Source organism: Orycteropus afer, unplaced genomic scaffold, assembly GCF_000298275.1.
Source record: "Orycteropus afer afer isolate SDZICR_OR568_19922 unplaced genomic scaffold, OryAfe1.0 scaffold00067, whole genome shotgun sequence".
Lineage (NCBI taxonomy): Eukaryota > Metazoa > Chordata > Mammalia > Tubulidentata > Orycteropodidae > Orycteropus > Orycteropus afer.
This window is the reverse complement of record NW_006921654.1, coordinates 11,602,393-11,622,179: the sequence shown is the minus strand read 5'-3', so window position 1 is coordinate 11,622,179 and position 19,787 is coordinate 11,602,393. Positions and strand designations below refer to the sequence as shown.

Here is a 19,787-nt window from a genome sequence, read left to right as displayed (position 1 = left end):
GGAGAGTCCTTAGACATTTACACAAGTGGGTGGTGAGATTGGCACAGAGATTTGGGTTTTACTTTTCATTCTTACAGGTTTCAGCTGAATCCAGAGATGATCTGAAAGAGCAGTGCTTCCAAGCAGACAGCACCCGCTGCTCATAAGCTTCCTTGACGTTTCTCGGGGAGCGCGCAGTTCCAGACCATTGTACGGCTCTGGAAAACGGCTCATGTGGGAACTGCAGGAAGGTCCTGTCCTGTAAACACATGACAAATACTAAGGAAACTGCATGTCTCTGCCAAAGAATCTTTGTTCCAAATAATTTGCATTTTAGTGGTTATGAAGCATGAGACCAATGACACAGACCTGAGCTAGGCTCTGTGTATAGAAGTTCTAAGTCAGGGTAACATAGTGGTCCCATGCCATGCCTAGACCCTCTCTTTGCTGGTCAACTTTTGGAGCTAACTTTTGTGGCTGCAAGTGTAGTGTTGAATCTTTCTGTTATGAAGAGAAATTCACCTGGATAAGTCCATTGTCAATAGCACAGAGATTCTGTTTATTAAACATGTCATAATCTTGTACCATGGGCAAGGCTACACTCTGGGAGCAAGTCAGGAATGAGTAAGACATGGGCCCCACGCACAGTGAGCTACGGGCCCAGGGAAAATAAGAGTGCACAGAAGGAGGAAGTGTAGCCCTAACAGAAATTGTAGTGTCAGTGTCTCTGGGGGCGATCTGCCTTCTGCCCTGATCCCCCTGCTGTCAGGCGAGTGGAGGAGACAGTACACTGGGTAGCCGGAGCACTGGTGCTAGGCCCAAGTCTCCCAGTGTGAACTTAGCCAGTTTCCTTTGCCTTTGTGAGTTGTAGTTGACTTCTGTCTGAAATAAAGGAGCTCTGGTGGTGTACTGGTTAAAGCATTTGGCTGCTAACCAAAAGGTCAGTGGTTTGAACCCACTAGCTGCTCGACAGAAGAGAGATGAGGCAGTCTACTTGGTAAAGATTTACAGCATTGGAAATCCAATGGGGGTCACTAGAGTTGGAATCGACTCAATGGCAGTGAGTTTGGTTTTTGGTTTGGTGGTGCAGTGGTAAGGCAAACCAGCTGCTAACCAAAAGACTGCCATTTTGAACCCACTAGCCGCTCCATGGGAGGCAGATGAGGCAGTCTACCTCCATAAAGATTTACAGCCTTGGAAACCCTATGGCGCAGTTCTCCTCTGTCCTGTAGGGTTGCTGTGAGTTAGAATCCACTTGATGGCAGTGGGTGATGGGTGGGTCTTTCTAAAATAAGGAGGTGGGTTAAACAGTCTCTCAGCTGAGTCTTCTCTGAGGCTCTCACAGTAGCCTGCATATACTACATCTTAGAGTGCTTCACAGAATGTGCTTATATCCCCCTGTTTATCCAGCTCCTCCACTAGTTTTTCTCCTTGAAGCCAAGGAGTATGTCTTACAGTATCTTTGCATCCCCAGTTCTGAGCAGTGTCTAGTAAGTTCTCAGTAAATCTCTGTTGAATGAATACAATGAATGAAGGACTGTAAATTCCTTTGCAGACTTAAAGTTCTATCCTGTGGGACAGCTGGGTGCCTGGTGCTGACGTTAAAGATCCTGGAGAAACATCTCCCAGCCTTCCCTCATAACTAGTTGTTGCATCGTTTCAGTCTTTCCAGTCAAGAAGTTATTTTCCCAGCACCTGCTTAGTCCCACTTAAATAAACAGCAAGATCCACAGCGTCACTGAGGGTGGTCTGACGAAGCCGGTCTCTCCCTACAAAGCACGTCTGCTGGGTGACTCCAAGTCCATGCTAATGAGGATGGCACACAGTAGACACAGCGCTACCCTACTGTCTGTGGCAGGCTCAACCGGATGGAGTATAGTACCAGCCAGAACGAAATCTTGTTAGTTATGTTCCTTGGGCTAAAGAGGAAAAAAGTAAGTTCTAATAAATTATTGTAAAGTTTGAATTCAGAAGGGAAAAAGAGGACTTGGCATTTTGTCTCCCTTTTTACTTTTCTCAGTTTGTGACTCTGTTTTCTGTTTGGTGTGGGAATAGGTCCTTGGGCTAAGGGAATTGAAGGGTAACTCCTGATTGATGGGTAACTGAACAAAATCCTCAGAAAAGAAAAACGCAGTGAGAGCCTCTCCACCAGTGAGCAGACGATATGCAGCTCTGCCCCCTTTCCTCATGGCAGCTGCTGGTGAGAGCTGAAGGCCATGCTCCTCAGAGAGGATTAGTCTTTACGCGAGTTTATAGTAACACTTTATCAATAAAGTAGTGCAGCACCCAGGAGGAGGCGGGAGCGCAGCCGTCGTTACCTGGAAAACGTCTCGGTAATCTAGACTTCGTCTGGGTGTAGTTTTCTGGGTGTGATCTGTAAGTGGGCAGGTGTGTGGTGCATTCCTTGGGACTCCCCATCCACAGGTGGATAAGGATCTCTTTTGAATAAAGCACTGTTGACTTCTGTAGCACACAGCTTACCATTCCTTAGAACCAAGACCAAAAAGGCTGGGCACAGGTGGCCTGTCAAAGCAGATTTTCTGGTAGTACCTTGGACCCAGAACAAGGAGAACAGGGTGGTTCTGTTGATACAATGCGTGGAATGGCCCTGGTTCCTCCTGGCAGCAGAGAAACCGCCCAGGGAATTCTGACTCCCTCTTCCCACAGCTTTCCAGGAGCCACAGCTCTAGATGCCTGTAAAAAACTGGGCTGAGCTGCTGCACCCCCAGCTGCTAGCTCACCACCATTCTTGGGGAGGGTGCCTTCTGCAGTGTTCTTTCACTGTGTGGGGTGGCTGCCCTGCCCAGAGCTGACTCCTGCCTCCCCCAGCTTTTCTCCTGGAATCCTGATGGTGGAACGAGGGCAAGGCTGTGGGCTCAGTCCACCTTCCTGAAAGCTTTGATGGAAGGAGTCCAGGGTCCTGCCACAAAGCCCCCTGCCAAGGTGGGAGCGAGAAGATGGGAGCTTGGAAGCCTGAGGTGTGGGAGACGCTGCCAGCTCTTCGTAGGATGAGCCTCCTGCACGTTTTAGCCGCCGCTGTAAATGTGCCACTCACTTTGATTGGGCCTCTGATAAAAGACAATTATTTTACTTTAGAGACTATCAAGTTAGGGAATCATAAACCATGTTAATGACCCAGTGGAGGCTGATCTGGAAGCTTCCCCCAAATGCGTGATAGCACAGGTGACATTTTGTTGGTGTGGAATGGCGAATAAGGCAAAGGTGGATTTTTTTCCCTTTCCTGGAAACCTCACTGCTGTACAGCAAAACCATATTTCTCATCAGCTTCTCAAGGGGATCTCTCAAAAAGACAGTATAACCTAATACCATCTGAATTGGAAGCTGAGGGGAGAAATGGCGTGCAGGCCTGTGGTGCTGCCCAGATAAAATGGGGAACCAGGGGTGTGCTTAGAGGTCCCTGAGTACTGCAGACAATTTGCCCTCAGCTGCTGATCAGAAGGTCGGTGGTTTGAACCTGCCCAGCAGTGCTGGGGAAGAAAGGCCATCACCTTCCGTGAAGATTACACCAAGAAAACCCAGCCCCGTGGATGGACCTCAGTTCTGTTCTGTAACACATGGGTCCATGAGTCAGAATGAACTCAATGGCAAATGGTGTGGTTTTTTGTTTTTTTGTGGGGGTCTTTTGAGAGTTAATTGGAGAACAAAGTAGAAATGTATTCCCTTAAAAGTTTCCAGTTTAAAAGAATAATGTAGAATCTGCAAAACACCACATAACGTGGATGAACTTGAAGGACATTATGCTGTGTGAAATGTCAATCACAGAAGGACAAATACTGTATTAGTCCACTGTTGTTAAAAGTCAAGGAAACGTTTTATATATGGAAAACTTTCTTGGCTTAAATATGGAAGGAAAAATGTTCTTTGAGGGGAGGGGAGGGAAAATCCTAGATAGGTTGGGGAAGAAATGTGTGTGTGTGTGTGTGTGTGTGTGAGAGAGAGAGAGAGAGAGAGAGAAACCAAGGATTATTGGTGGTTACCAGGGGTAGGAGGGAGGGGGACAGGGGAAGCTTTTGTTTGATAGGCATTGAGTTTGTGCTAATGGTGGTGGAATGTTTTGGAAAAGGTTAGCAATAATGGTGGCACAACATGAAAAATGGCATCAGTGCCCCTGAGTTCTGAATGTGGAAGCTGTTCTGTTGGTGAATGTCTTGGCATATGTTTTCACCACAATAAAGGTGAAAAAAAAAAAAAAGCCCCTAGTATAAGGTTTCTGAATATCTTTTACTCTCTAAAGTCTAGTTCTTTTTCACTAGCTGGTTCTGTGATCCAGGTAACATAGTTGACTTTATTGAGCACCTACTGTTTGCAGAGCTACATCTATGTAGTTTTAAGATACATCTATGAAGTTTTAAGATACAGAAAGTTAAATATCAATAGGGAGCTGGAACAAACAAGAGGAAAATCACTTTTCTCCTAGATGTCTTGGTTAGATACCCCTCAAAGCAGAACCCCAGACAAGGACTTGGGTACAGACAGTTTGAGAAGTGATCTTGGGAAGCAGGAGTGAGTGGGACAGCCAATACGAGAGTGGGTTGTCAAGGCCATGAGGACACGGTGCCACTAGAACATCACAGAGGCACTCACAGTATCTCCCAGAATTGCCTGTGTGAGGACAGGAGGCTGGACCATTACCCCCCAGCTCCTCTTCCCCATGAGGGTTGTTCCACTGGTATGAAGTCCACCTCATGTACAGGCAGTGTTTGTGGGGTTAGAGAAGGCCCTGGAGCCAGAAACAGAAAACTTTTGGGTGTTTTTTGGGGAGGCTGTCAGCAGTGAGTCTGGGCTGGCCCAGAACTGACCAGTGCAGCTGCAGATAAAGTTGGAGTCTCCAGGCATCTGCTACAGAGATCAGTGTTATAGCGGGAAAAGAAGCAACAGGAACACCACCAGTGATCTGGGAGAGGTCAGGGAAGCCTTCCTGGAAGAGGTGATGGATGGGAGGGGGAGGGAGGTAAAGGTGTTCGGGAAACTGCAGATTCGGGGCTTTATGGCTAAGCATAGATTACAGGGATAGATGGGGCAAGAGAAGATCAGGAAGAACTTTGTGAGTTAAGGAGTTTAGACTTTATGATAAAGGCAGGGGCCAGGGAAGAGACATTGAAGCAGAAAGACATAAGTTTTGTATGTTAGAAAATTCATGATAGCATGTCAAATAGACACCAGGATGGGGTAGGTAAGTGAGGGGCAGGACAAAATAGAAGTCAAGGAGCCCAGTTAAGCTGTTGAATTACCCGTGTGACAGGATAGACTCATGAGAACTAGGGCCAGAGGGTGAGAAGTGAATAGAGTTGAAAGCTATTAAGAATGGCCAAGGACATAATATACTACACAGAACATTGTTCTACCTCCTACTTCGGCAAGTGGCGACTGGGGTCTTGGATGCTTGCAAGCAGCCATCTAGATGTGACGATGGATCTCTCCTCATCCAGGGCAAAGAAGAATGAGGAAAACCGGGGAATCATGAAAGCGGTTGGTCCTGGAGGCTGGTGCACCATGCAATCCGCAGGCTATACGACTATGAGACCAGGGGAACTGGATGGTGCCCGGCTGCTGCTGTGGGCCACTCGGAGGGGGATCTGTGTGGGAGACCCTGGGTGGAGAGGGAGAGCGATGTGGAGCAAAACTCAGGATCATTTGGGGGAAAAGAAAGGTGGGGGACAAGGTTTGCTGGTCTGGTGGAGCTAGGTGGAGCCACTGGGTCTGCCCTTCGGGTCTGGAGTTAACCAGCACCTGTGGCTTCCAGCCAAGCAGGGGACGGGCATGTGAGTTGAACATGAACCTCAGGTGGCTGCACTCCTTGGAGAGAACAGTCATGGGGGGGTGCTGTTTTTGCGCAGGGGGAAGGCTCGGGGGGTGGGAGCGCATGGAGGGATGGACGCGGGGAAGAGGTGACTGTCAGGAGGGGTTGGGAGGGTAGCTGTTGCATTGGGGTGGGTTGTGTCAATGTCATGAGACGGTGTGTGTGGGCTGCTGTGTGGAGAGTGAATTCGCTTTGTGGATTTTGGCCCAAATCATAATTTGGAAAAAAAAAAAAAAAAAGGCCAAGGAGCTCTGGTAGCATAGTGTCTAAGGCACTTGACTGCTAACCAGAAGGCTGGCGGTTCAAACCCACCAGCCACTCCTCGGAAGGAAAGTTGGGCAATCTACTTCCGTAGTGATACTGCCTCGGAAACCTAAGGAGGGGTCTCTATTAGTCATGTCTGACTTGATGGCAAAATAACAACAAAAAGAATGGCCAGACTTCATCTCACCTATTTTGGTCATGTTGTCAGAAGGGACCATTCTCTGGAGAAGGATGTCATGCTTGGTAAGGTGGAGGATAGACGAAAGAGGGGAAGGCCCTCAATGAGATGGATTGACACAGTGGCTGTGACGATGGCCTCAAGTATAGCAGGGATCACGGAGCTGTGCGGGACTGGGCAGTGTTTTGTTCTGCTGGGCTTAGGGTCGCTATGAGTCGGAGATGATTCGATGGCATCTAACAACAACAACAAGTGTCCATATCCCCACTCAGTATTCTGTTTCTGGTAAACAGTGTGTGTATGCGTGTATGTGTGTATGTGTTGATGGAGAGATTGGTGTAAGGATTGAGTCGTTAACTGGAAAAGAACATTTAGAGGTTGTGAGTTGAAAGCCATGAAGAGCTCTTTGGAACTTCTGTAACCAAAATTGGGAAGTAAAGCCTCCATCAGAAAATTTCTGAAGCAGCTTCTTATCTCAGAGGTAAGAGGGCAGAGTGCTCCTAAGAGAGCCAGGGGAAATGCAGGTGTGTACTGCAGGTGTGTCTTCTATCACGTTGACCCTCCCTGTGTGCTTTAACCTCTCTGAGCTTTGTTGGGAGGCCTACTTGGCCTGTCTGAGCTGCTCACCAGCTGACTGTGTGGTGGGGATGGCATTTTCTGCCCAGCAGCAACAACATGGTGTTTCCATACTGCGCAGCAGAAGGTTGGCTTTCAGTCAGCAGGACCCTAGATCATCTTAAAGGCTCCCCTCTGACTCTGCAACTCAGTGGTCCTCTTCCACGGGCTGTAGTGAGACTATGATGAGAGGAGTGATAGGAAAGCATTTGGGGAACTAGCCTCTTAGGCCACTGAAGGGTATCAGCAATGTCATCAGTAGGCCACCCTGCGACATTAGCTCGGGGTTCCTCGGGGTTCCGGGATGTTTTAATTCTTTCATATCCCTTGGAAGCAGAAAAAGCCCCATTTCCTGCAGACTAGTGTGTAACTTGTTTTGTTTCATAAGCAACTCAAAGCAACATGCCTTTTGTAGTTCCTCCTGTGGTAACCAAAACCAAACCCATTGCCATCCAGTGGTCTCCTACTCATAGTGACCCTATAGGACAGAGTAGAACTGCCCCATAGGGTTTCTAAGGCTGTAAACCTTTATGGAAGCAGACTACCACATCTTTTTCCCACAGAGCAGCTGCTGGGTTTGCACTGCCAGCCTTCTGATTGGGAGCCCAGTACCTTAACCACTACATTACCATAACTACTCCTCTCCTAATGCCACCCTCTTATTTATAAACTGCATTCTGTGTTTCTAGTTTTAGCTCATCTATTTTCCATGGATGAAATATTTTACCTGCCAGAACTTGGGGTTGGACATGTGGGGTTGCTCCCGCTATCCATGAGCACCTCACAAGAAAGCAGAGCATAGGAGATTGTAGGTATTCCTGCGTGTTCCTGCTTTCAGAGTCAGGACTGCTCTCTGCCTCCTGGACAAACCAGGCCCTGGCTCATGGGAGTCTGAAGGAGACGGATTTTAGAATCCTTTTAAAATGACTATGACTCCTCGCTCGTTAGTGTGGGGAACTGGTTCTCTCTGTCTTAGAATTTCCTGGGGCTTTGTGCGTAACCACTCTCAGTGATTCCAAGTGGCTAACGGTCACAGTACCTGTACTGTGCCGAGGATGGCTTAAGCATTTCCCATGTCAGATACGCTCTGACACCCAGAGTCTTCAGGTGTTCACTTTGTGGATTAGGAAACCAGTGCACGTGCTCTCAAGTGACTCACCTAGTATCTCATAGTGAGTGAGAGCTGGAATTTGAACCTAGGCATGTGACTCCAAGCCAACCTGTTTACCACACGACTCTTCTCTCTGTCTGCAAGTGGAGACCTGTCTTGCAGGGCAGGCAGAGGTCAGAGGAGTTAGGATTTCTGTCTGCAGTTCACTGGATCAGCCAGAGATGTTTCACAGGAAGGGGCATTGGAATCCTGAGTACTGTCAGTGTTCCCCATGTCAGGAGGATAGGAACATGGCTCCCATTGTGATGAATAGCTCTAATCCAGGGAACCCTGTACCAACAACATGGTTCATCACGATTCTGGTTTTCACATGCTGTTTCATGTTTTCTCTTTCCTTAGGTTAAAGAGATCAAGTGGCATGAGCAGCCTTTTGGGGAAAATTGGAGCCAAGAAGCAGAAAATGAGCACCTTAGAGAAGTCCAAATTGGACTGGGAGAGCTTCAAGGAAGAAGAGGGGATTGGAGAAGAGCTGGCCATCCATAATCGAGGAAAAGAGGGGTGAGAAGTCAAGATGTGGTGCCATTGAAAATCCTAAGAACATGAGATCACTTATTGCAAACTACTCAATTTAGGCAGCTAGGAGCTTTTCCTAGTGAGGTGAAAAGTGTTAGTGCTCTATGGGGCAGGGCCTGTCACTGAGAGCCCTGGAGGTGGAGGCACGGAGGGGTGTGTGAGCACTTCCCTTAGGGAGCATTCATGGCTGTCAGGCTGAGTGCTGAACTGTAGCTCCAGTGAACTGTGACTCTCCCGGTCTGGTTACATGGGGGGATCGGGCTCACCACCAGCCTGGGCCTGGTCTGCGTGACTTGGCCTTCTGAGAAGCCAGGTGAGCTCAAATACTTCCAAAACAGAGTCACCAGAGGGCCTAGATATTGTCACATAACTATGGAAATCTTTTTGTCCATGTCACGGTGGCCCACGGTAGGGCTTCACCCTTAACCAACAAACCTGTCACACCAGGCCCTCAGACAACGTGCAGGCCCTCCCTTGCACCAGCTGCCTCATACTTGGGATTCAAAGAGAATGCCTATAAACTCTATCTTCAACTTATCAAAAGGAACCCTTTTTGTCATATTTGTCTTCCTGGTGATTAAAGAAAAAAATCAAGACAGAAATGGTGTTTAGTTCGGTGACCTTGGAAGGAGCTAAGTAGAAGGTTACTGTAGAAATGATCCATGGCTCAGGTCAACATCCCACCCCCAGCAGTAACTGGAAGCTATGAATGGTCCATCAGACTACCCTGGGTGCCCCTCCTCAAGCAGCACGCTGGCTCTGCCAGCTCCTTTGCTAGTAATAGAGATAATGGTACCACCCCACCTCATTGATGGTTGCAAGAAATTGAAGAGATGATCTGCGTAATCTGTATAAATTATACAGAGAGTGTTAGATACATATATGAAATATAGGGACAGCACTTTGCAGAGTGCCTGTCCCATAAAAGCATGCATGAAGTGGTAGTCGTTGCAATGACTAATAAGCTAACGTATAATAAAGACAGGTCACAGGTGCATTTTGGCATCACCTTTCTAAATTGGGCTTCAGGATTATTTGAATGAACCCAGAAACTTACCAGCAGTTTAAGAAAGCAAGCTTAAATGACTTTATGAACTTGTTTAATCACTAGACTTCTAGGTGAGCCTGTCCCAAGATAAAATGCCCCATGGGGGTGGGCCCGGGCCCGGCAGCATCCTCAATGTCATCAAGAGCCGGCCTCTGACTCCAGGCATGAGCTGCCCTGACATTCTGCCTCGAACCTCCCCCACTCCTCGAATAAGCTCTGGTAACTCACAGCTTCCTCCTGCTCTCTGCTTTCGCACCGGTGATCAAGGCAGCCGGGGACTGCCAGTGTATTGCTTGTCTGGGTATTGATTGTAGGGGTTGGACATCTGTTCTGCTCAAGTTAATAGAGGTCTCGTAAAAGTAAGGAGTGGTGCTGTTAAGGGAGAGTTAACAAAATGGAAGCTGGAGGAGAAAACAAGATTAAGAAGGACATCTTCCCAGTGAGGACCTCTTCAGGCAATGGAGACTAGCCTGCGTGGGCTAGGGAGCAGTGAACCGTAATCTCCACGCTCTTCTTTTGCACCCTTCACCTGAGGTCCCCGCAGGTCTGATGAGTTTTCCCAGTGCAGCTCTGAGGACGCCTGTGCCCTGCCCCCTACTCTTCTCACCTGCGTTCTCTAGTGCCGCCTCTACCTCCACCCACTTCCCTTTCCTCGCTCCTGCAAGCAGATTAATGGCACCCGGCACCTGGTCCCAGGAAGTGGCTGTAGCTCTGGTTCTCACTTGGGCCAACCATGAGCATTAAATTCTAGAGGATGGGGCAGGACGGCCTGCTGCCAGTGAGCCTGTATGGCAGCTCGAGAGCCAGCATCAGAAGAGCTGATGCAAGATGATGCCAAGTAGAAGTGTACCTGGCCCCTGTGTGACATGGTGCGGAAGTCACAACGCAGACCTGAGTGGTTGGTTTGGACAAAGCCAAGGCAAGCCCCAGATTCTTTTCAGAGGTCCTGACAAGAGCAAAGGCATCGCCTGATGAAAGGATGTGTGGAGAATCCCAAGGTGCATACAGCAGGACAAAAGTGGCCTTTGCTGACATTCAGAAGATAGAAAGTCCTCTACTTCCTCTTCCTCCCCGTTTGCCATTCCTGACGATGCTGTCAAGGGCTTGTGGGAACCTCGATGCTTCCTTCCTGTTCAGTCCTTCCGGATGCGTTCCTGCCTCCCATTCTGGGCTATTTTCCACAATGGTGGCAAGTCCCGCTTGGGGGCATCTCTTCCCAGTCTCCCTGACTTCCTTCTCTTTAGTGTTTTCAGCTAGGGGCTCACAGAGCTGGGCCCTGCAGCTGCCTCTGCTCTTCACAGTCCCTCCTCTGGGAAAGCGCACTATTCCCATGGCTTAGCTACCGTTTTCTCCTGGGACTTTAGAAACAAAACAACACCCCCTGCCTGAGCATGCCCTGGAGCTCCAGATTCACAGTCTGTCTGGTTGAGACCGCTGTTTGCCTGTGTCTTCCACCCGTCAGAATTAACATCCAAAACCGAATACCTGCTTTCTCTCCGTGCATGGACTCCTTCCTCAGACTTCTTGGAAAATGGCACTATCACTGCCCACCCCACTGTTGAGGGGAAAACCAAGGAGTCATCTTTGATTTCCTGTTTCCATCATATCCTGCCAGTGCAGTTGGCGGTTCCTTCACCCACACATCTCACGCACCCATGTCTGCCCAGCCCCACTCCCACCACCCAGTTCAAGCACCACCATCTCCTGCCATGACCACGGCGGGTGCCTCCTCCCTGCACCCCTGCTGCTGCTTGTGCCTCCCTGAGCCCATGCACTGTGCAGTGCCCAGAAGGATGTTTTAAGAATAGAAATCAATTCTTCCCTGCTGGTAGCCCTCCGGTAACACTTAAGATAAACCTTAAACACCTTGCCTGGCCCCCAATACTCCTTGAGCTGGTACCGCCTGCCTCTTACCCTGCTCTCCCCAGCTCCGTGTGCCCACCCAGCCTCTGCCCATCTCGTGGTCCTCTGTCTCCAGACCCTCCCAGGGGTCTTCCTCCTGTATGTCTCCTCCTGTGTGTCGTTCAGGGCTCAGCTCAAATGTTGACCCCTAAACCAACCCTGTCTAGAGTAGCTCAGCCCCAGGAAATCTTCCTCAGTCACGTTGCCCCGTTTCATTTACTCCTTTGCACTTAGGATCAGCGGAGGTATGTTGTTACCTTTTGCTACAAGGTCAGCCTTTGTGGGCAGGTCTCATTCGCGGTGCTTTCACCAGCACCTGGCCCAGAACAGGTGCCCAGCCAGGGAACTCCTGCATCATCTCAACGCCTGTCCCACTCATGCTTTTGTTTGGGGGCCTAGTAGGGTTAGAATTAACTGCTCAGGAGAGAAGGGCATAACATTTTCAGTCTGAATGTTGTCTCCACCCAGACATTAATTCCAGTTGCAAGGTTGGTTAAAATGCCTGTACCTAAGACTCTCTCTCCTGTCCAGGGGAGAACTGCTGCCTTTCCTCTGAACCCTGACTCCCAGGGCCCAGCCGCATTTCAGCATCAGGTCAGCTGTCCCGTGCTCTGGCGTTTTGCACGGCTTCTCCGAGTGGCCAAGCCCCAGAGGCTTCCTAACAGTGCTAAGGCGGAGGCCAGCAGACTTTGGGGAAGGGACCCATGCCCAGAGAAGAAGAGAGATCCAGGCTGCAACCTGCAGGGGTCCTGCTGCTGCTCTCCTATCTAGTGGAGGTCAGGGAGCTCTGGGGTTGGAGCCAGTCATTTTTGTGATTTGAAAGTCGGGAGGACCAGAGAATATAATTTTCTTTCCCTGAATAAACTATCTCCATGAGCCCCAGGAGTCAGTCTTTCAGAACCACCCCAGCTGGGAGGTGACGTGGGAAGGAGGCAGTGGAGAAGAAACTTAAAGTCAGTGCTCTTCAATCTGGCTCTGGATATGTTTGCAACTTAGATGCTCTTCCAGAAGGGTGGCAGGCCAGTGTAGTCAGATGGGGGCAGGCCGTGTGGTCAGAAGGGTGGCAGGCCAGTGTAGTCAGATGGGGGCAGGCCGTGTGGTCAGAAGGGGGCAGGCCAGTATAGTCAGCAGGGGGCAGGCCGTGTAGTATTGGGCAGGTGACATTTCTCCCGGCCAGAAAGGACACATGCCATTACATCTGTCTCTATGGGAGCTTCATTCTTGCTGCACAGCACTGCCATTGCCCATGGCTTTGCCGGTGCTGGAAATGGAGGTTTGCTGCACTTCTCTGCTCATGGTTGTGCCGCAGGGAACACTTGCTAGGGTATCTGAACGTGATTCTGCTCGGAGCACAGAGTTAGCGTAGCTCGACCTCAGCATCCTCCATGGTCTGCACCCACTTCATTCTTCCCTGCGGCTCCCGGCTGTGCCCTTTCTTTGCAGGCCTCTCGTGGGCATCCAGCCACAGGGTGGCTATGTGACAGAGCTTTATGATGTCCCCATGCAAGACCCCTCTCTCTGTCATAGACCTCTGACCTCTTGGAAGGTGGGTGTCCATCCTTTATTCACAATGTGGGTGCCCACATAGAAGGACTGGCATGTTCCCTGGTAGCATTTTCTCCCATTATCTTGTCCTCTTCTCCACTTTTTCATTTCTCCTTCCCTTCTTATTGGCCTAGATCTTAGAAAAATTGGTGGCAGAAAAGTAATTTGGGTTGTAAGACCAAAACGATGTCAGAGCCTGTTGCATCTAACCTGGTTTTGAAAGGAAAAGCTAGAAAATCCCTCAGGTTCTTGGTGCTATTAGCACTTGTTATTAACCTCAGCCCAGAAGAGTTGCTGCTCTGAACTGGGCCACATCAGCCAATAGCATGGGGAAGGGACGATCCTCCCCTCCCACACCCCAGCTTGCCTGGGGCCAGCAAAGCACCAGGACAGGAAGGGAGCAAGAGCCATGGTCCCCATTGCACTGGCAGCTCTGCTCTGGGACTGTAACCCAGTTACCATGGCTGGAAGCGTCCCGAGACTTGGTTTAAACAGGCTGTGCATTCGGGCCACTTCTGAGGTGGTGGCCTCCTAAGGAGCCCTCCTTTCTGGGCCATTTGGTCTCTGCTCCGGGTGTCCTGGTTCTGAGGCTTTGTAGAGATGCAGTTGAGTCCACAAAGGGAAGCAAGAAGCCCTTCGCCACTTGTACAGCTATTGGTTGTTAGATTGTCTGCAAAAGCACTTCTTACCCAGTTTCATCTGTTGTCTGAGGAGTATGGTAATTTTTATTACCATTTTACAGAGAAGGAAAAAAACACAGAAAATTAAATATCTTACCCAAAGACCCATGGAGAGAAAACGTCAGAGCCTGGGCTAGAGCCCAGATCCTTCCACCACTCCCATCCGCAGCACCTTTTCTGGCTCTCTACTTGGGGAGCCACGTCCAGTAGAGGTTTCGTTCAGGGTCAGCTCTTGGCAGTAAACCAAGGCCATCACAAGAATCCTGTGAGCAGATGGCTGCGATGGGGACTACCAACACCAGACTTGCGCTGACGGCCTTTGTCTGGATTACCCTTGAGGATTCACTTGCATTCCGCGTGTGTGCCTCATGCCCACCTGAGTCCTTCCCTGAACTTGACCTTGGCCTGCACTTGCCTCACCAGCCTTTGCTCTTGATAGTCTCAAGGTCAGCTGGACTTAGCACAGCTTCCCAGAACCTGCAAGGCCATTTTACCGGCCAGTGAGCATCCTGATTTAAGTGTGACTTCCTCTCATTAAAGGAAAGTCAGGAAGAAGCACAAACTCAAGGCCACATCCATTCCTCCCTCTCCCCGCCCCAACAGGTAGCTCTGAAACATGCAGGAATTCCTCCTGCACCCGTAGGTACGTAAAAGTACAATGCCTTCTCATGCGTGGTCCACCCCTTTCTTCTGCTGGGCACTTCTGAGGGGCAGTGAAAGCCCCCTCCCTGCCAGCAGAACATTGGCTTCTTCTACAGTGCTCTCCCCCAGGGCCGTGTGGGGCTGCAAGGACGGGAGGAGAGACTGGAAGTGGGTTGCCATTCCCAAGTGTCTGCACATCCCCACTGCAGTCTCCCTTGTTTCCTCTCTGCATAGAAAGGGACGCACAGTGTTCCAGCTGTGCTGTCTGCCAGAGGAGATGAATGGAGGAGAGCTAAGCTCTGTCCGTGAGCAGCTTTCAGATCCTCCTCTTGGTAGGGCCGCAGTCGGGGGCCTCCAGCAGTGGCCGCACATGTTCATTAGGCAGTTGGTGAGCTTTCTTCTGACTTTCAGAGCCTCTGCTGTGTCTCTGCCACCCCCACCTCCACCCCCACGAACTGCTGGTCGCCTTAGAATAAACTGCCAGTGAAAGGTAAGGAGGAGACCAGAGTACTGCACTGGGAGCCCTGTCCCCCAGCACTAGCCCCACATGGCCTTTCTCAGCCTTGCTCCTGTAGTGACTGTGCGCTCTGGTGGTCTTAAGAAGAGAAGAGGTCTTCGGGCACGTGCAGGCCACAGCACCAATGAAAACAGGATGTGTGACAGTGGGTCACTGAGAGAAGGTCGTAGGCTCACGTCTTAACCCTTTTGTGACTGAATTATTTTCTGCTTTTATTTATTTATTTTGATACTATATCTTTTCGGTAATGGAAGGCATGCTGAAATTAAGGGGAAAATTTTTTGAAGTATTAGGAATTTTGATAGAATTATGTGGGACACATATGTCCCAAGTGGACTCTGGTGGTAGGATTGTTGACATGAGGCCCATTTCTTCAGATTCACAAAGTTATAGCGGTCTCCACCAGGTAACAACACATACTGCAACTGGGATAAAAGTTTCCAAAGAAACCTGAAAGGCTGAAAATGTTGGTGGGTGCTATATGTCCTGCACATCACAAAGGGTTAAAGGCTAATCCCACCTGAGTGCTAAACTGAACCATGCCAAATGGCAGGTGTAGGAGAGACTCTTCCACTTTTCAGGGCTTCAAACCAGTTCATTCCAGTTCTGTCCCCTCCTGAGAATTTGCATCTCTACTCAAGCCACTCCAAGGAAGGAAGGTTGGGCAATCTACATCCGTAGTGATACCGCCTGGAAACCCAAGGAGGGGTCACTGTGAGTCGGGGCTGGACGGCACGTAACATCACCACCCAAGATACACTGAGTCGGAATCTGTATTTTAGTAAGATCTGTGAGAATCACCTGGGGACCTTGTTACAATGCAGATTATGAGGCTCTGGGTGGAAAGGCAAGTTCTCAGCAGGAAGTCAAACCAGAATGAACTGGTTCAAAGCCCTTTGTGTAGCAGAGGTCCCACACCCTCCTTACCTGGAAGGTAAGGGAGCAGTGCCCCCGGGCACCGTCTTCCCCTCTCCACCTGCAGAGGCCTCCAGAGGAAGTGCAGGGTGTCCAGAGAAATTCTGGGTCCAGATTAAAAAATGAGTAGTTTTTAGTATAAGTAAACACTGCATGGGACATACTTATACTAAAAGTTTACTCATTTATCTGAAATTAAAGTTTCTCTGGGCACCCTGTTTGTTTTAATTGGATCTGGTTGAAAGTTTACAGAGGAAATAGTTCATAACCATTTTGTTTCGTGACACTGACCGCACTTCCCCATAGTGTAACAGCTCTCTTCCCACTTCCTCTGTGTAGTTACCTCTTCCCTGTGTTGCACTCTGTATTTTTATTTGCTAACTGTGACACTCTGAGGGCTTATATCCAGTGGCAGAGCAGTAGGCCCAGTTGTGTTTGCAGCTCGACAAAGCAGCTCGGCACCTGGTGCCGGCTGGTGGCTCCTAGTCCTGATAACACATGCGCAAGAGCTGGCTGCTTGTCTTCCTTCATCTGCCTACGTCAGGTCTCCCTGGCCCTGGTGGAAGCTGACTTCTCAAACAACAGTGATAGCATCCGCTGCCACTTAGGGCACACTGCACTGCACCAGGCATCACCTATACACTGTCTCCTTCGTCTTCTCAACAGCACAGCAGAGGAGGAGTCCTTATTCTTTTTTTAGAAAAAAAATGAGACTTGGCAACATTATGTGGTTTGCCCAGAATCAGGATTTGAACTCAGAGCCTTTGGCTTCAGAGCCTGCGTACCTCTTGCTGCCCATCTATAGTGCAGGGTTAGTGGCAGCAGGCTTGGCTGCGAGCAGATGGATTGACCAGGACTTCACAGGGTACTGTGGGGAGGGAGCGTAAGGCCCTGCCCTCCAGAGGCACACGGGTTCCTGAACCCAGCAACATTCGCACCATCCTGGGAATGACCTGGTAAGGCAGATGCCCATTTTCCACGGCGCAGCCACAGGAAAATTGTGCAGAGAATCGGTTCCGACCCCCATTGTCAGTGACAGTTTTGCGCTCTCAGTGGACTCACTGGCAGCAGAGACCTGTTCTCCCAGGCGAATCGCAGGAGCTTATGGTACAGAGGTCCATTCGAGTGCAGCTGTGTCTCATGAAGCAGCCGGCCTGGTGCCTGCTCACCGGCGCCTGCCTCAGGACTGCACTCCCATCCCATTGACTGGGGGTACCAGGAAACCTGTGTGCTGATCCCAGCCCCAGGTTAGGGAGCTGGGCGCCAGCTTTGAAGGGAGCCTGTGTGTGGCCTCTGGGCACAGAGGCACTAGGCCTCACTCTTTCAGGGGATTTAAGGAAAGGCCTCTTCTGGCATCCAGCAGGAGCAACCTGGCCCCAAATTGTCTTCCACGAGAGTAGAGAAGGGCGAGGGCAAGGAAAGAGCTGCAGTAGTTAGCTTCTAACAGGTGCACTTGTAAGTACAGGCAGCCCCTGACTTAGGACCAGTTTCCCTTCTGACGATGTCATTGTAACTCGGTTTTTTAGGTTTTCATTATAATTGCCTTTTATTATCAGTATCTTTATCAATCCAATCTTTATTTGTCTTTGGGGACTTGAAACATTACATAAAACATAGATTTATTTTAATACATACATATTACTAATAATAAGATGTTCAAAAAAAAAAAAAAAGAAAGACAGACCATTCTAAGTGCAGTTTGTAGTGTCTCAAGTACTGCCTGCTGCCCCATCACGGTAGTACTTTGAGGTGGTTTTTCCTACAGATGTCCCCCATTTTCAGATAGACCTTTTTTCATGTTGTGATCTGTGTATGTGGAAGGAATAGCTTCCTCTCCCCACCAGCTCAACGCACCACTGATTCCTGGCAGTCTCTGTAACTGCAGCCAGGACATAGGGCACTGCTGTCTTCCTGCCCTGGAAAGCGGAGCTCAGAGACACTGCCCTAGGGCTGCCCGGCTAAGCAGTGACTGGCAGGGATTTCACCCGTGCTTATACTAAGCATGTCCTTCCTTCCCTCCTTAAAATCCTGTTACACAGTTCCAGTGCTGTCCTGCCACCGAGTCACTTATGTCCCTCCCCTCTGATCAGTTGTTGCCTTCTCCTTTTCATTTTATTTGCATTTATATCTGAACCAGAGAAATGCTCCTGTTGACCAGGTGCAAGTGGTTTGGCTCTTCCTGAGAGTCATGGTGTGCCCTGGGCACCGGCTGTGTCCACCTGCTGCGCAGGCTGTCACCCAGCGGTCCCACCTTGGCCAAGTGGGGGAGGTGGGAGACGGTGCCCGGGAGGCAGTTTCTGCTGCTGGCTTCCACTGACAGACGCCTTTCTCATCTCCTCCTAGGTACATTGAACGAAAGGCTTTTCTAGACCGAGTGGATCACAGGCAGTTTGAAATCGAGCGAGATCTCAGGCTGAGCAAAATGAAGCCCTGATGTTGTGAGGGAAAATGTACAGCAGCTTGAGCCTGTTTACAGTGGGAGCCTCTTGTGCATCTGTGAAGCGTTTCTGGTTCTTCTCGTCCCAGCAGGGTCTTTTTTTTCTACATTGAAGTTCTCCTTGTGTATCTTGCTGTTGCGTGGTTTCATTTTTTACTTTTAAAACTTTATCCTTGAAAAAGAAAATAAAAATTGGTCCTGTGAAAGGCTGGTAAAGATGATGGCAAGCATTGCCTTTATCCTGCTTCAGGGTCCAGCCTGGGCCAAGCCAACACGCTCCAGGCCTGTCTGGGCAGGCGGAGGTCGAGGCACGGGGAGGGGCAGCTGACCCCCCGGATGTGCATTCCCCGGGCCACTGGGTCCACGGGGGGTTATTGCCTCTGGAAGTAGGCTTTGCCCCGAGACCTGGGGAAGGTGCTCATGGCACGTGTGTACCTTTGCTCTTGCTTCTGTCTGGATCTCATTGCTGCCGGAGTGGGACTCCTGTTAATATAGCCGAAGGCTGAGAATGAAGACATGTTGGTGCTGAATTCTTTTTTCCCTCTTGCCATTTTAAAGTCGACTGCAGCAGATAAGCTCCCATCTCAGTCATTCTTTAATTCTTGGTTTGTCGACGAAGACTCCGAAGAGCTGTTTCATTTTAATACTCTCTTCAGAAAATTTAAATTCTAACTCTCCTGGTGAGAGTTAGAAATTCTGAGAGCAGCAAGGAGGAGAATGACAGGCAAATCCTTATGAAGAGGGAAATGGGGATAGAGACAGTTCGTATTAAGTATGACCTGCTGTGTGTGTATGTGTGTGTGCACGTGTGCACACACCCGCACATGAAATACTGTGATCGAGTTTCGGAGAGGGTAGAGTTCAAAGATTAGGATCCAGTCTTTGCTCAGACATTTACTAGCTCTCAGGCCTTGGCCAAGTGTTAACTTTTGAGCTTTCATTTTCTGGTCTGTAAATGGTGTGAGTTAACACCAGTAACTAAAAGGGTGGAAATGAGCTAACAACAAGCCTGAGGCATTACAAACACTAGCTCCTGGTGGGTCTTCCCCATCCAGTCCTCCAGGTTGTGGTCAGGAGCACGTGGTAACCAAGACCTGGTTGTCAACCTTGAATAGTTATATGGTTATGGATCTTAGTACTTAAAAAGGTGCAGGCTTTGAACTGGTTTAAACAGGTTCTGTCATGGCCAACAAAGTAAAGTTGGAGCAGATTTTGTAAAAGATGAGTGTACTGGATCGGTAGCTGGAATGGGAAGAATTGTAGGTCAAAGCTCTGGAATGTAGTGAGCCCTCTCAGGAGCCTGGTGGGGGAGACTGGGTTATGCTGGGACTGTGGACAGTGACCACATTCAGAGCAGCAGGGTCAGCCGCCATTTTTGATCCTGACCTATTGTTTCCAAATCTGCAGGTCAAGAGAGTTGGTTGTTAGGTAATGCATCTGCTGCCCTTGTTTTCTAAGTGAGAGATTTAAGTTTCTAACAGGGTGTCCACCTGTAATTTTTCCCATTCCCCAGTTATCATTCCCAATGAACCCACTTTTTTTTTTTAAATTGTGGTTTGG

General features: G+C 49.4%; 1 protein-coding gene across 1 annotated transcript in view; it reads left to right on the top strand.

Annotated features, from left to right (window-relative positions):
* Nucleotides 1-18,224, top strand: part of CFDP1 (craniofacial development protein 1) — a gene marked incomplete at its 5' end in the record, with an annotated part of 110,437 nt that extends 92,213 nt beyond the window's left edge. Inside the window, 2 exons of the mRNA XM_007940370.2 lie at nt 8,368-8,526; nt 18,134-18,224. Coding sequence (XP_007938561.2) covers nt 8,368-8,526; nt 18,134-18,224 — 250 coding nt within the window. The remainder of the gene's footprint in view (nt 1-8,367; nt 8,527-18,133) is intronic.
* Between the last annotated feature and the right edge of the window lie 1,563 nt (nt 18,225-19,787).